This window comes from Pelodiscus sinensis, chromosome 22 (genome assembly GCF_049634645.1).
Source record: "Pelodiscus sinensis isolate JC-2024 chromosome 22, ASM4963464v1, whole genome shotgun sequence".
Classification (NCBI taxonomy): Eukaryota; Metazoa; Chordata; order Testudines; family Trionychidae; genus Pelodiscus; species Pelodiscus sinensis.
In genome coordinates this window covers 21,769,859-21,786,805 of record NC_134732.1, presented here as the reverse complement: position 1 = coordinate 21,786,805, position 16,947 = coordinate 21,769,859, and the positions used below count along the sequence as shown (strand labels likewise).

Below are 16,947 nucleotides of genomic sequence, written 5' to 3'. Positions count from 1 at the left end.
TAGGCTAAACCGCAAATTTTATTTTTCTTGCAGAACTAGCCTGTCGTGCTCTAAATAAATAACTGTCACAAATCAGACTTCTGTACCATTAAGTAATGAACCATTTTGTACACTCCGCCTTGTGTTTACTCTGCACTTAGAATCACAAGAAAGGGCAGCATTCATCCAATCTGTCTGAAGGAACTGGAAATGTTGTTATTCTGGAACCAAATAAATTGTGAGACTCCAACAGCATTTCCTCAGCTGACCTCGGAAAGCAGAAGTCTCAACTACATGATCATCTCAGTTAAGACATAGCTTCAAACTAACTGCCTTTTGCTTAAATTGCTAGTTTATTTACACTTTGTATAATATTATGAAACAAATAAGGGCTGATAAATGTAAAATGACAATAATATTTATCCACTGCTGAGATAATCTACTATATATTTGAGAGAATTTGTGTGTCTGTCCATCTGTTGATGTGTTTGTTTTTTTTCAAGAACTTCTAAACAGTAAGAGCTAGGATCATCACATTTGTTATACGTGTCTTCTTATCATAACTTAAAGCAAGGTAAGGTTTTAATTGTGTCAGGAAAAAGGGATGTGCCAGGACTGAGATTGTTTCTCATAAAACTATACAGAGAAGAGACCGAATCACCAGGCAGGTGACAGGGACTGGTTGGGGGTGCACTCCTCCCTACTCCTGTCGGGGAATGTCCCAACCCCCAGCTTTCCACCTCCCAGGTGCCCTTTGAGGTGAGTGTGACGCTTACCCCTCCCCCCAGTTCATATGGGACATGGTTGGCTGGTCCCCTTCATCGGGGAGCAAGGGGAAAGTGCACAGTTTGCTGTATTCATCCTCACTTTGCCTGGGAAGTGCAGGGGACAGATGAACCTGGACCTGCCCCAGCCAGGAGATATGCACCAAAATCCAAAACATTTTCTGATATTTATGCATGGAAATGAGAAAGTGAAGCTAGTGAGAGATAAACATAGAACAATTCAGGCTAGTCCAAACTGACTGAAATGTTGCAGACACACAGGGCTCGATCCTCCGGAAAAAAGCCCTTCGAAGTAGGAATCAGAGATCCTCCAGAAAAGGGCTTTTTTCCGGAGGATCGGGCCGGATCGGGGCCAGTGTAGACGCTCTTTTCCGGCTTTTCTAAAAGCCGGAAAAAAGCGGCGGACATTTTTATTTAAATGCCGCGGGGGATATTTAAATCCCCCGCGGATTTCCCTATTACGATCTGAAAAATTAGCATGCCCCTTCCGGAAAAGGGGCCAATGTAGACGTAGCCACAATGTATATTGGATTGTTAAACCTGAAATAACTTTTAAAACCACAGAGTTATTAACAGGTGACACTGTAATTAATAGCTAGGGAGACTTTTTAAATGCTTAGTTTTGTGTGCTCTTCCTTCGGCTTCCCTTACTACTCGTAAAATGAGGGTTACAGGAGTCGGCCTAAGAAGTCCTCCAGCTCACCCTTATTTCGAAATAATGGCTTGCTGTGTAGACACGCTCTTTGTTATTTTGGAATAATGCTGCTGTGTAGACATAACCTCACATATATCTATGTATAGCATCATGCGCTTTCGTGGGAAAACCCACTTCTTCATTACAATGGTGGTTTGAGGATTAATTGTTTGTCCCAGCCCTGTTTGCTTTACTCCCAGGAGTAGTGCCAAGGGCATGACTCACATGAACCACAGAAGGGGATACTTAAAGGGGCAGAACGGGCTTGCCCAGCATGGACCCTGGCCAGCTCTCTACCAAAGTCCTGGGGCGTCTTCTTCACAGACCAAAGAGGAGTGACCTGTCCCTACAGCTACAAACCCAAAGCCTCCCCTCCTCCATCAGATTCATCTCTACCAATGGCAGGGCACACTCAGCACCGTTCAGAGCCCCCCCTCAGCCCCCCCCCCACCCCCAGCCTGCACTGAGCAGGGAGCCCAGGTCTTGCCCACTCGATCCAACAGGGCACGTGCCCAAAGTGGGGTGCGGGGGAAAGTGGGGGGAGCGGCGATGCCAGCCCCTCCCGGCAGGGCTAAGCTGGGGGGCAGCCGGCGGGGCTTGGGTGAGCAGCGAGGGGGGCTCTTAGCCTGGCCCTGCCTTCGGCAAAGGGGGTCCCGGCCCGGCGCACCCTTTCCAGCAAGGGCGCAAAGCCCCGCGGCTGGGAACCCGGCGCATGGCGCCAGCCCCGCCTGGCAGCCGCAGGGGGCGTTTCCTGGGCTCTGCAAAACACCCCGGGGCTGGGCAGGTGGAGGAGGGACCCGCCGGCAGCCCCAGCCTCGGCCGGGCACTAGCAGGGGGCTGCAGGAGGGATGGACTGGCTCGCCCAGCGCTGCCAGCTGCCGGCTGCCCAGAGCTGCTCCCGTCCGGGGGGCTTCACTTTGCTGCTGGTAAGATCGGGCCCTTCCTCGCTGTGAACCCCAGGAGGGCTGCAGGGCCCGGCCAGGTGGCAGCGTCTGCCCGGGTCAGTGTCCGGGGAAAGGCGATTTCCCCTTGAATGCGCGTTTCCCTGGAGCAAGCCGCTGCCCCGCAGGAGAGCCCGGCGGAGCTGCGGGGAGGGGGATCGGAGAGGAACGTGAGTCACAGATGGGAGCAAAAGGCACCTCACCTGGCTCCGCTCCCCGTGCTGCGGCGTCTAAACGAGTCCTGTGGATTCGCTCCTGTTCTGCTGGGTAACCTCACAACCGGTTCATTTTTCCGGGACACTTAATTGCAGGCTGCCCCGCGCCGTTCCTGGAAAACTTCTCCCGGAATGCTGCAAAGATGCAGGCAGGAGAATACAAATTCTCTGACTTGGGACAACCCAGATCCCAGGACAACGTCTGCTTTCAGCCTTTAGAACAAAGACCCATGCAAATGCCACTCTGTAGGTAGATACATTCCCCGATGCCCAGACTTGTAACCCAGTGGGTGATGATGTAGGGATTTGGGGGAGAGGGTTACCAAAAACTGGCAGGAGAGAAGACACACACACATGGAAAATAGTATCAGAGGGGTCGCCGTGTTAGTCTGAATCTGCAAAAGCAGCGAGGAGTTCGGTGGCACCTTAGAGACTAACTGAAGTGTAGGAGCATAAGCTTTTGTGGGCAAAGACCCACTTCGTCAGATGCAAATAGTCCTTTGTGGATATGTTCAGATTTTGCAACTGGAGGGCAATTTTAAAAGGTTTCTTTTGCCAGTGTTGAGCAATGGCTTTGATCTACTCAAGATTGTCCTGATGGTTTTGTTTTGCCATGCCTCAAAGGGAGAGTTGTTTATTTTTAAAACATGAATATGGGGATTTCAAACCCAAGTTTTGTTTTGCAAAACTGAAGTGATGAGGTTTTGCAAAATTGCAAAAGTCCTGGATGTTGGTGTAGCCTCAACCATCTTCGATAATTGGGCTTGTTTAGTTTAGAAAAGAGAAGACTCAGAGGGGACAGGATAGCTGTTTTCAAATATCTAAAAGGGTGTTACAAAGAGGAGGGAGAAAATTTGATCCCCTTGGCCTCTGATGACGGGACAAAAAGCAACAGGCTTAAATTGCATCAAGGGAGGCTTAGGTTGGACATTAGGAAAAACTTCCTGTTAGGTTGGTTAAACACTTGAATAAATTGCCTAGGGGGGGTTGTGGAATCTCCATCACTGGAGATATATAAGAGCAGGTTGGACAGACACCCGTCAGGGATGATCTAGATGGTGCTTGGTCCTGCCATGAGGCAGGGGACTGGACTCAATGACCTCTCAAGGTCCCTTCCAGTCCTAGTGTTCTATGATTCTATATTAGAGAGATAAGGTGGGTGAGGTAATATCATTTATTGGACCAACCTTTGTGGGTGAGAGGGACAAGCTTTCGAATTATACAAGCCTGAAGTGGAGCTCTGTAGCTCAAAAGCGTCTCTCTCACCAACAGAAGTTGAGCCAATAATAGATATTTCTTAGCTCTCTTGTCCCTGACTATCCTGAGACCAACAAAGTACCAAAAAAGCTGCATATTTTTCAGTGAGACATTTAGGATCTCACAGTTGTGGTTTTTGAATCTAAGTCACTTTACATATTGACAGTTCTGGCATGTATCCCGATTAACAACCCGGAAATCCAGTCTTTTCAGTTCAATTTCACCTTCATTTCTTGGACAAACCTGAGGAAACAGTGGTTGCATTGATGCACCAGATTTCTCACTTCTTGTTGGGGAAAAAACAGGAAGGTTGTAACATTGTATTATTCTTAATTTACAAATGTAGCTCACTAGGACAGCCTCATGAGAAGCACCCATCACTTTCACGAGACTTCATGATTGCTATTCTGAACATGTACTTCTCCCCTAATAATAGGAATAGAAGTACTGCCCTACTTCGGCAAATACCTATGCCAGAATTGCCTTTGTTTTGAGTTAAATGTTAGCTGGCAATATGCTTTTAATCTTAGCAGGCACACAACCAAATTCATGCCTAGAGTAGCTCTGTAATCAGAGGTCATTATTCCAGGGATGAATTTGTCCCACAAAATTAAACACAGAGCTGAGGTAACAGTGGAGACTGTTGGATTTCAGTTTTGGTGCTTTTAACTCAGTGCCTATTACAAACATAATATGCAAATATTGTGCGAGTAACGGATGGTTTTCTTTCTGTAAATATGTTTTTCTGTACTTGTCAGTAAAGGAGACAGCAAGGCAGCAATTCCTTTTGCAACAAACTGGATACCAGCCTTGCATAAAAATCTGATTATCTTCAATCTGTCCTGTGCAATGTCTCACAAACCAAACTGACCAGCCAACCAAACTATACATTTTTATCTTATTCATATATTAAAGGTTCACTCTTACAGCTTTACTTCCTTTCAGTATCAGATCTGAAACATTAGTTTATACTGAAGAGTCAGTTCATCTTGTTCTTGGTTTTGTTTAAAGGGTGGAATGTAATGTATCCTACTAATGAAGTACTTTATTATACTAGTTTTTGAAAGAAATTAGAAATGGTGGCACAGTGATTTTTTTTTTGTATATGCAAGTTTTGAGTATGAGGTTTGCTGAAGCAGGTGCCCCCAGACTCCTAGGTTCTCTTCCAGATCCAGAAACTGACCCATTTGTGCATTTCACCCGCTGCTCTAATGTTGGATTACACGTGGAAATGTTTCTTTGTTTTAAACAGTGATACTCTAGACTAAAATAATAAGCTCTGTTTTAATAATGGCAACACAAAGAATAGAGACTTTATGCTTAGATCACATATACTGTCATATGTGTTCATTTTTTAAAATTGTATCCTTTGGTATATATGGTTGTGACAATTTTCTTCCACTATTTGATCTGAGGAAGTGGGTCTGGCCCACGAAAGCTCATCACCTATTAAACCATCTTGTTAGTCTTTAAAGTGCTACACAGTCCTGTTTTTTGTTTCAGTTGCACCAGACTAACACGGCTACATTTCTACCACATACTGTAAATGTTTGTTTAAATATAAAACCTACATTTGTGGGGCATACTTGACCAGTCACTGTCACTGTTGTATTTTGCATTCTTTAGGTAATAACTCTTTCCTTACTGATGTACCCAGCGCTGAAGAGTCTAAGTCTTCAGCTGCACTCTGCACTCACTGGCAGCTACATCTCGGGCACCCATTCCATTGCTTTCATCAATTGTCCCAATGAACAAGTTGCAAAGGATATTGCGAGGTACAGTGTCACTTGCATTGTTGTAGCACTTGAATAATTCAAAGGCTCACTGTCATGAAGTAACGGGTTGCTTGTTTCCTTTACAGTAGTTATTTCGGTGGGGGGATGTCTCCCATTTTCTCCACTTCACACACTTTCTCTCCCACTCCTGCATTAACTTTCTCCCACAAACACAAAGGTGAGTAGGAACCCAACTTTCTAAAGGAAAATTGTAACTCCCCCCAAAAATCTATAGAGCTGGTGCAGAATGCAACTACCTACGTCCTCCAAGGGCTAGGCTAATGTGAGTGCATCAAGCCTCTACTCAAGTCAATCCAGTGTCTCTCCGACTTCTCAGATGTCAGTTTAAGGTCTAATTCTCAAGGCAATCCATGGAGCAGGCAACCACCGTGACAGCTGAACTCCTTTGTGATAATGCACATCCCAAAGCTCATCAGCAGTGCATGAGAGTGCAGGGTAAATCATTCTGAGTCGAGGGCAGCTGGCTACTAGGGAACACGATTTCTGGTGGGATTAGGTGAATCCAGAGCAGGCCACGGTTAGGAAACGTTGCTAAACTTTTATCTATCCAAAAGCCTTCTCGCCAGAGCAAGAATGGCATTTACAGCACTTGACACCTGCAGAAAACAAATGTTATTCTGTAACAGTCAACCCAAACAGAAAAACAAAAAGTAGCCCAAGCAGAGATTCTTCCCTAGAAAGGGTAAAGTATCAGAGACTCCTATGAAGTCCACTATGGATTTTTCTATTGCTATTGATTTTATGTAGAAAGTGCCCAGATGCTACAGGAATGGGTGGCAGCTTAAAATAGATAAAACAAAGAGAAGAAAGCTAGGCCAAAAACAAAAGGCGGAGAACAAAATCGGTCATTCCACATCCCTCCTTATTTTAGTGTATTTTGCAAGGGCTTCTAATACAGCTAGCTTGTTTCATGTATCATAGATATTTTCATGATTCATGCTTCACAAATTCCTAGCTGCATGACTGAGGGGCTGTTCTGCTCAGAATACTGGAAATGTTTATAGTGGACCGTTATGTTTCCTGCAACACCTCTGAGCTTTGTTTCCTGCTAGCTCTCTGCTTGCCAAAAACTACGCCTTTCTTCTGTACTGGCAGAGTGTTGCCAACGGGCCATTCAGGAAACAATAGGCTAGTAAAAGGCATTTTGTGTCACCCCTACTACTGCAACTGTATCAAGTGTGTTACCGCTTGATGTGTATGGCAAAAAAGAATAACTGTGTAATTGGCGAGACAAACTGTTGTCTCTAAAAATGCTTCACGTGAGCAACTCTGCAAATGTTCCTTCTCTTCCAGAAAAGGGAGAGGAAATAATCATTCCCTGCAGTTCTGTGTCCGACTTTTCCTAACTGTAGCACACATGCACATTTTAACTTATGTGTAGGACCTATAAAATGTAACATTTTGTTTCTGTTAAGCAATAGTTACATTTTCAAGAAACTACACTTGCCTAAGCAACACATTTGCAACTAGAATAAGCTATTTCTAAGCCTTTGGATAGGGTTGAAAAAAACAAAGCTTTTTTCTCTGTAAAATGCATTTTTAAATGCCCTTTGTCTTCTGAAATGTTTCCAGCTGCAAGTGTTCTTGGTTTGTGCCTGTCACCAACACTTAAACATTCATCAGCAACTGTGAAAATCAAGCACGAAACATTGTGTCATGCTATCAGGAGACAGAGTATCTCCTAGAAAAGCTTTTTGTGGCTACTTATGGATGCTTAAGTACCGAAAAGTAAACATTTGATGTGCATGAGCCTCAGTTTAAACGGCTCCCTAATGGATACCATTCCACAAGAAGCTCTATTGTGTTCCTGTTCTTAGTCTATGTTCCCCAGAGACAAGCTTTTGACCTGCTATTATGGAGCAAGAATTCTGGATCAAATCTCTGCAGGAGGGACATAAATAGTTTTCTTAAAAGGACAGTGTCAGGCGTTTCTTATTCTTTATGCTTTCTCTGCCATTCGTCATAACACTGCACAGATCTTGTCCTACTGGTTTTCCTTTGTCAGATGGCAAAAATGGATCTTCGCTTTCCTGCTCCACTTTATTGTGTCACATAAGCCAATATACGTTTGTTTTGTTTACATCCCTACTTGGGTCAGGGATAATATTTATTCACTTGTGCGCCCTCTGCTGGCCAGATGGTTCCCGCCCCTGAGTGAAATGTAAAATCTCGCACAAAAATTCTCTCTCTTTTGTTTTAGAAATTTTTTTGGAATCCAGGGTTTTTGTTAGATTAGAGCCAAAGTGAGCCATCAGCAGTATTGCAGAGGACTCCACAAAAGCAATATTACCTACTAGGAAATAGATGCTGATTACAGAGGAGTTACTTGAATACAGGACTCGTACCCTGGAACTCCCCTGTTCTAATCCCAGCTCTGTGATTTAGGGTACATCACATCATCTTGCAGCACCAGTTTCCTCATCAGTACATTTGAGCTGAGGAGGATACATTTTTACCTACGCTGAAGCTATGTCTACCCTGGCTGTGAACTGTGTAGACAAAGCAGGCATAATAAAAATGTGAAAAGAAGCTGATGTAGATCCAGATGAGAACCTAGGCTATATGAATAGCTTGGCTTTATGGGTTAAGTACCAGATTTCAACCTGTTACACAACTTCATGCTAGTCCTCAGGCCTGGCCGTCTTCAGCCAGCTGACATGTATTACCTCTATACTAGTTTAGGTTGCCTTTGGGGGAGGTCACCCTATGATGCTACAGGGCATCCCTGCTATAAGTCACCCCGGTATACATCCGTTCTGCACTAAAGTCATTGACGCTTGTAGGAACTGATGTGTATAAACCCTCCCATTTCCTACTCTTAAGTTGCACCAAAAAAACCAACAACCCCAATTTAAACAAATAGAAGTCAGCCGCGGGAAAAAAATTCCCCGCTTTAAGTTATGTCACTATAAGTCCAAGTTTTAGAACAGATCTTGGATTCATAGCAAGGATGGCCTGTATACGGGCCTCAATCTACAGCTGATATTTTCACAGTTTATGACACGTAATCCTCTTTTAAGGATTCACTAGGTGATATGCTTTGTTTTATAATCATGCCTAAACTGCATTATACTATGGATGAATGGGGGATATTTTTAACCTACTTAAAGTGGAAGGAGGTTCATTTTGTTTTGTTTGAGGTAGCTAGCAGAGTACACCCACCAGAGTTGGTTTAACCATCAAACCCACTGAGGGTTAATCCCTGCGGCTGGGTGGTTTTAGTTTTCATTCGCTAGTGGCTCCTGACTCCTTGTCTGGAATTTTGAGGTCATATTTTTTGACCCAAGTGTAATTGCTGGGACTTTAATGTTTTCATTGCCATAGTGCTAAGTACAAGACATGGACCAAAGTTAAAGAAAAACAAAATCCAAGCCTCACAGGGCCATGCCTTCAAAGAACATTTAACACAGTTTGAGGGCAGGGGGTGCAAGAGAAGCAAGATCGATGGACCTTCCACAAGCACAGAGACACTGGCGAGATTGGAGGAAGGCACAAGATTTGACCTAGTACTCCTAGTCCTCTTCCTGTCCACCCGCACAAGTCATGTGCTCTTTAATTACCCTAAAGTCTGATGTTGGCAGCCTAGATGTAACACTCATGCAGCTCTGCAACAATGAACTAATCCACAACCGAAGGAGGAACATTTCAGAAAGGAAGGGGGTTGGGTTTCACTGATTTCTAGTGCCGTTTTGGAATGAAAAGGCTGACATCGTGAAGCCTTTAATGCATTTAGTGATTTTTAGTCTCCTGTGCAAGCGAGAGGCCGGGTGAGTTTATGCCTGGGAGCGAGGGACTCCTTAGCCAGAATCCCAGCTTTGAGTCGGAACCCCATGCCTCAGTTTCCCCTCAGGATCAGCCTTACATCATGGGGATGGTGCAAGGCTTCCTTAGCTAATGTCTGAGTCTGCCATACAAGTCCTGGGTAATCTTCAGGGTCTATCAGCAGCAACCTGGAGGGATCCCTCCCTCTGGCTTAGCCAGTAGAAGCCACGTGGACCTAGTTGCAGCTGGAAGCAGATTAAAACAATCCTAACTCAGGCCTCAGCTGCCCAGGCTTGTCGCCGAGGAAACAGCTCAAGGTTAACTTCACAGCAGGAGGTGGAGGAGGGTGTTGGGGGTGGCGGCAGCACCGTGTATTTACAAACGCCCTTTGTCTGTTCTGTTTAGGGCCATTATGGATAAAAAACTGGCTGCCTGCGTGAACATCCTGCCCCAGGCTTCCTCCATGTGAGTTGCCCTGAACATCCCTTGAAAGGGGAAGCAAAGGCTTGTCTGCAAAGGGAGACCTTAGCCAGGAATAGCAAACCCAAGCAGAGTCTGAGCCCCCGCACCTGGCTCAGCACCTCTCAGGGTTAGACCAACGATACCATGCAGGCGAGACTCCCCCTTATTTGCAGAAAGGCCGTGCTGCTTTCTGATTGCGAGCCTGGAAGCGTAAACCTCTGCCCCGCCCAAGTGCATTAAACACATTCAGGGTAGCAGGATTCCTGGCGAGCTGCGCATTTGTGCGGCCACCCAGCTGATCAGCAGAGCGCCCACACCTAGCTCTTGTGTTTCTACCAGTGGTGCACATCTGCACATGCGTCAGTGCACATACAATTATTCCGCACGTGGCTGGAAAAGCTTCGAGGGACCAGTGCAGAGTAGGGGGTAGATGATAGACATGCGGGCCGGGGGCCATTTGTTTACTGATTTAAGAATAGAAAAGAGGCTAAGAAATGGAAATCGTAGCAAAGAGGAGTTTGACCTTTGTTACCATGCTATAATGTGGGACCTAAATTTACACGAAGGGGTGTCTTCATTCGGAAGAAAAGGAGCCTGTTCCTGGAGGCTCTTCCAGCCGTGGAGCCGGGTCCCCCACCCTACGGCTCTTACTGTGTGAGCAGAGGGGGGCTGGGAGCTGAGGGGCAGCACTACACCCTGCACCTGAAACACCAGAGGAGTGAGCCCCACTGCTGCCTATGCCATGGCACCAGCCAGGGAGCAGCTGCCCCTGAGCCCGAGCTCCTGCCCCTGACCTGGCGGGGGGCAGGAAGAGAAAGACCTGGGGACTGCACTGCCCTGGCTAGAGACCCCCGTGCCTCTGCCCCCTTGGGGTCTGGTGGCTTCTCGCCCCCAGGGGGCAGGGGACAGGCAGGACTCAGCCCTGCCGTTCCCACTTGGAGCCCCAGAACTCATGGCTTGGGGCGTAAGAGGGAGCAGGGATCCGGGTGTGTGCTTAGTGATTCAAGGGGGCAGCACGTAACAGGGCTTCAGTCTGGGGGGTGCTGGGAATTCAGGGAGGAAGGGGCCGTCAGGGAGCAGGATTTCAGCCCTGCAGATCTCAAAGCCTGAATGGATTTGACTGCGGAGCCAGTCGACATGAGGCGGCAGTCACTGAGGGCGCGTGTGTCGGCTTCTTTTCAATCTAGGTATCTGTGGAAAGGGGAAATAGAAGAAGCCACTGAAATACTTCTAGTAAGTGTCTGCTCCGGAGGATCTCGCAGAGACGCGGTTCAAAGAGGGGCCCAGTTTCTGACCCTCCCCTGCGTTTAATTCAAATATTCGGAGGGTTTGCAGGGTCGGCTTCACTGAACAGGACCGCGACACGGAACTAGGTAACCCGCGTAGGGCAGCCGTGGCCGAGAGGCGGTACTGGCTGAGGACTGTGTGACATGGACGTAGAGGTTCTCCCGGCCGTTCCTTGGGGACATCACCGAAGGCCCCAGCAGAGAGCTCCTGTTGCTTGGGGAAAGGTGCCTATCGGGTCAGAACCCAGCACCAGGGGAGGAGCGGGGGAACCGTGTACGTTACGCAGCAGTGCTGGCCACCCAACGTTTTTCTGCAGGTCAGCGGCTAGAAGTACCAGCCCCCTTGTGCTGGGCACTTTCCAGACCCATAGACTGAGCGGGTCCCTCATTCTAGCGTCTAAACCGGGGTGGGTAATCATTTTTAAGAGGGCTGCTCCAAGATTTTGTAAGTGGCAGGGCTGCACGTCGGTGGAGGGGGCGCGGGGTCGGCGACCGCCCACTTGCCATGTCTACACTCGCAACTTCTTGCGCGAGAAATATGCAAATGAGGCTAAGTGTGGAATAGGGCCGAGCCTCATTTGCATACCTAATGAGCCACCATTTTTGCAGAAGAGGCTCTTGCACCAGAAGGAGCTGTCTACACTGCCCCTTCTCGCGCAAGAAAAACCCTCTTGCGCAAGGCCGTGATTCCTGAAAATAATTGGCGTAGCGGCATTGCGCAAGAGGGTTTTTCTTGCGCAAGAAGGGGCAGTGTAGACAGCTCCTTCTGGTGCAAAAGCCTCTTCTGCAACCATGGCGGCTCATTAGGTATGCAAATGAGGCTCCGCGATATTCCACGCTTTGCCTCATTTGCATATTTCTTACGCAAGAAGCCGCGAGTGTAGACATAGCCGTGGGGTGTAGAAGGGAGCTTGGGATGGAGACTGGGGTGCAGGAGGGAGTGTGGGGTCTGAGAGGGAGTTTGGGTGAAGGAGGGGATCGTGATCTGCGGCAGAGCCTTGGGGTGCAGGGTCCAGGAGATGATTCTGGCCTGGGGGAGGAGTGTAAGAGGGGGGTGCAGGATCTGAAAGGGGGTAGTGACCTGGAGGAGGTGGGGAGAGGTTTGGGTGGTGGCCTGGGGCAGGCAGTTGGGAGGAAAGAGGGGTGGGGTACCAGAGGCACGCTCTGGTTGGGAGATGCTTACCTGGGAAGCTCCCAGCCAGCAGCTTTCCAAACCTGAGACTGGATCCCTGTCTATGCGCTAGGCAGGCTGCTCTGTGTGGCTCTGCTCCAGCACAGGGAGGTGGGGAAAAAGTGGGGGGAGAGAAGGGAGGGAGGAAGCTTCATTTGCTAGCCCTACCTTCAGCAACATTTCTCAGCTCCTATTGGCCGGAAACGGGCCAATGGGAGCTGAGGGATTTTGCTAGGTGGTTTTCTCCTCCCTGCCCAGTCTGCATAGCAATTAGCAGCTGCGGGTCAGATCCTGTGGCTTGGTGGGCCGGATCCAGCCCTCTAGCCGCCTCTTGTCCACCCTCGGTCTAAACAGACAAGGCAGAGGAAGTATTACTCCCTCTCTTCCCATTTTACACCCCCCCCCCCCCGCTCTTTTATAATGCGAGTCAATCTCAAAGCACACTACAAAGGAAAGAATAATTGAACCCCCATTTTACAGATGGGAAACTGAGGCACTGAGCAATGACGTGACTTGTCCAAGGTCATCCAGCAGAACAATGGAAAAAGCTGGGAGTCTCCTGTGTCTCCAGCCACTTCTCTATCCACTAGCCAGTGCTGCCTCTCAGATGGGGGACTGAAGCACAAAGAGATTAACTGATGCGTCAGACCCCTTCTGCAGAAGGCCCTAGCATTTTTCAGACATCGCCCATGGGAATCTCTCTCAGACTTGTTGGAATAATTTGCCCGTGCCATAATATTGCCGTAAGATTTTCTAAGTGACTATAATTCCCTCAAGAGAACTAAAGTAGATAGCATCAATACTAATGTGGAATAATCATGTTTGAGAACAATTCAGCTGTCCCAGAGTACATTTCGCTTTACATTGTTTCATTTTCCTTTCACAGCTAGTGAAAACCAGGACGTCAAAAATCAGTGAATTATCAGACTACATCAGGTAAGGCTTCTGCCTGTTCCAAGTGATATTCCCCCCCAAAAAACTACATTTGCCATCTCTTAGTCAACCAGTCAGAGGGTACAATTACTTCCTCCCAACAACTAGGCCTAGACTGCTACTGCATGTGCCAAATGAGTCCACATATCACAGACACTGCATCCATTCAAAGCTCGCACTAAAAGGAAAAACTAGGTAAAACCCAGCGGGTTTCCAGTTGAAATTCAGTCCGCATGCCTCAAAAAAAGTCTCCGGTGTTCGACAACATGGACACAGCTTCAGCTTTTGTGTTGTGGACATGGGGAATTCACAGAATCCATGCAAAGGTAAATGAGATAGTGTAGTTTGGTGTTAGCCGTACCTTTGAAGGCAGTGTTCTTCACACAACAGGAACGAAGTCTGGGAAACTCACAGTCCCAAGATATCATTGATTTATCAAGAGTCAATTATATGGATCCACTGATATGAGTAACAAGAATATCTAGTCATCATAGTCAAGAAATATAGAGAGAGTATCCTACCTGGCACTTCAGGACAAGTTAACCAGGGTGTGTCTAGACTACACCTCTCTGTTGACAGAGAGATGTAGATTAGGCACATCGAAAGTGCAAATGAAGCTGGGATTTAAATATCCTGTGCTTCATTTGCATAAGCATGGCTGCCATTTTTTTTCGAAACGGCGCTTTCTTAAAAAAAAAAAAAGGCAGGCTAGACGCGGATCTTTTGAAAAATACAACCCTTTTTCGAAAGATCCTGTAAATCTCATTTTATGAGGGATCTTTTGAAAAAGGGTTGTATTTTCGAAAGATCTGCATCTAGACTGCTATTTTTTTCCCAAAAAAGCTCCGTTTCGAATAAAAGCAGCAGCCATGTTTATGCAAATGAAGCACGGGATATTTAAATCCCAGCTTCATTTGCATTTTTGATGTGCCCAACCTTTTGGGGCTGCCAGGCACCCGGTGGCAGGGCCGCTCACGCACTGCGCAAGCGGGGGCAGGGCTATGCACGCACCGCACGCCCGGGGGCGGGGCTGCGCATGCGCCGTGTGCCCAGAGTCGGCACTGTGCGTGCGCCGTGCACCTGAGGCACAAGAATGGCTGGCCCTGGTCACTCGGTGGGTGCACATAAATGCCCCGGCGGGCGCCATGTTGGGGACCACTGGTCTAGACACACAATGGGAGATAAGAAGGAAAACTTTCCCTTAACACAGGCTAGCCTATAACTGCCTGCTTCAGGGTTTCTTGCCACTTCCTCTGAAGCATCCGTCACTGGCCGTGCTTGGAGACAGGATCCCTGGCTAGATGAGCCACTGGTCTGACCCATTGTGGCAGTTCCTGTGTGTGAATGGTTCCCTCGCGTCCCTAAGCAGCGCCATGGGGCTCGGTGCCCAGACACCAGGCTACGATCCCGTTTCTCATCTTGGGGCCCTAAGGGCTCCTCAACAGACTCTCCCTTCCCCCTGCGCCCAGAGCTGGTTTGTTACAAAGCAGAGTGTGATGGGGTGCGACCACAGAAGTCCCCCTGCAGAGCAATGCAGACATGGAACCACGTCAGCTCTGGGAAGGCTCAACTCTTAGGGCTCAGCACCCCGGAAACCAAGCCCCAAATGGGGCTGAAGCCCCCAAAGAAATCCCTCTTCCCCCATGTAAAAGTTTACAGAGCGGTTGCTCGCCCCCAGGAACGAGCCTACATTGGGCTTGATAACAACCAAAAGAGTTTTTCTAAGTATTAAAAGCAGGATTTAGGGGGTTGCCAGGGAAAAGTCAGATCCAAGTACGTTCCTAAATTCAAATCTGAGGAGTGGTTTTACTCGGATTTGGGTTTAGCCTTCTTCAGCCTCTTTTGCATCCTCTGGGGGTGGGCCAGGCAGTTCCCAAAACCAGCTAAAGACAAAGGGCTGATTACCTCCTATTGCTTAAATGGACTTTCCCCCACAGCAAGAATCCTTTCTTTTGCATTGCCCGTCCCCATGGAAAATTACCAGGTCCAAGATGGATTCCAGTGCCAGATGGCATGGTCGTGTGTCTCTCTAGCACCAAGCACCGTTTGGGCTTAGAGGACCATTCACAAGTTGTTGATTTGCTTCCTGAATCATTAAATACCTGAAGTTTCACTAATGTCCCTCATTAACGCACTTAAAACTAAAGCAGATTCACATGTCTAACTTCACAGGCAAGAATGATACATGCACCAAATAGATATACACACGCAGCAGACTGGAACATTAAAATTGAGGCTACAGGGGCTATGTCTACACTGCTGGCTTTTGCCGGCAGAGAGTATGCAAATGAAGCACTGATTAGCATTTTGTCGTGCGTCATTTGCATAATCTTTCCGAGCCGTTTTTGGGCAAAACCAAGCAGTGGGGATGTTTCCTTTGTGCACAAGATCCTTATGCCTCTCCTGGGGTTTTTGCACCAAAAGGAAACGTCCACACTGCTTGGTTTGGGGCAAAAACCCCTTCGGCAAAAACGACTCAACTAGATTATGCAAATGAAACACGACAAAATGCTAATCAGCGCTGTATTTGCATACTCTGTGCTAGCAAAAGCCGGCAGCGTAGACGAAGCCAGGAGGTATTTTGTCTAAAGCACCTTCAAGTTAGGCATGTTCATAAGCCAATTCTCGGAACAAAGCCCCCCCCCCCCACAGCTCCATTTATCACACCCACTGCCTGGAGCCCTTCGACTCCCCGATCAGCTGGCCCAGCAGTGTGACACATACCACTGTCCAGCATTTTCCACCACACCGGGCTCTTCTTCAGTCCTCGCCCGCCCTCCTGCCAGTACAGCCGGCCCGGACCTTCCGGTAGGGTGGCACTCCACCATCCACAGCTACTCTGCTGGGAGTTCTTCATCCAGGGAGCAGCCACCCCTCCCTGTTTCCATTAACCTCTCATCTCAGAAAGGCCTGCCATATGCCCTTCCTCTGCCCCCAGACCTTCGCCCCCCTCTGCTTTCAGCTCTCCTGCTTCCCTGCCACCAGCTCCCTGATGCCCCACAGGGTCCCACTGGGGTTGCCCCATCCACTTCATGGAGCAAACCGGCACCAGCTGTACTGGCAGAAGGGAGCTGAACCCCCTGCCCTTAAAGGGGCCAGCCATCCTGCGATGCTGGGTTACCAAACCCAAAACGCAACGTGAAAAGCTCACAGCTTTTGCATCCACATGAGCTGAGGAGAAGGGTCACACAACCGCTCTCAAGTCAGAGGCAAATCTCGGGCAGCCCCTTCCCAACCCGTCCTCCTGGGGACTGAAGACTCCCCTTTTCTTCCAGCTGTACATCAATGGAGCTTGTTCTGGCTGCAGAAATGACCCGCTCTCATGAGGGGCGGGGGGCGCTGTGTGTCTTTTCCATTTTAGATCCATGCACCCTTTTGAGATTCCCGAATTTATCAGCCTGCCTATCGACCAAGGAAACCCGCTCTATTTAAGATGGATTGAAGACGGTGTCCCCGAGGACTAGCTGGAATGCGCCGTTGTCCTTCTCTAGACATGCCCGGCGTTTCCTTCCTGCCTGGGGTCTGCTTTGGCGCGCTAGTCTTCTCACCGCACCGGCAGGAGCGATGCAGACGCGCCGAAGGCCGATAAACCCCCAAGGGACTGTAGGTAGCACACGTGCCTGGAAGCTGGAATTTGACTCCTTGAAATACAGTTTAAGGAACACT

General features: G+C 48.1%; 1 protein-coding gene across 1 annotated transcript; it reads left to right on the top strand.

The window, feature by feature from the left end:
• Positions 1–2,058: 2,058 nt before the first annotated feature.
• On the top strand, positions 2,059–16,947 carry LOC102463473 (protein CutA homolog). The gene is made up of 6 exons (XM_075905748.1): positions 2,059–2,384; positions 5,498–5,646; positions 9,835–9,894; positions 11,079–11,124; positions 13,235–13,284; positions 16,643–16,947. The coding sequence occupies exons 1-6, from the start codon at positions 2,307–2,309 to the stop codon at positions 16,743–16,745; spliced, it is 486 nt and encodes a 161-aa protein (XP_075761863.1). The 5' UTR covers positions 2,059–2,306; the 3' UTR covers positions 16,746–16,947.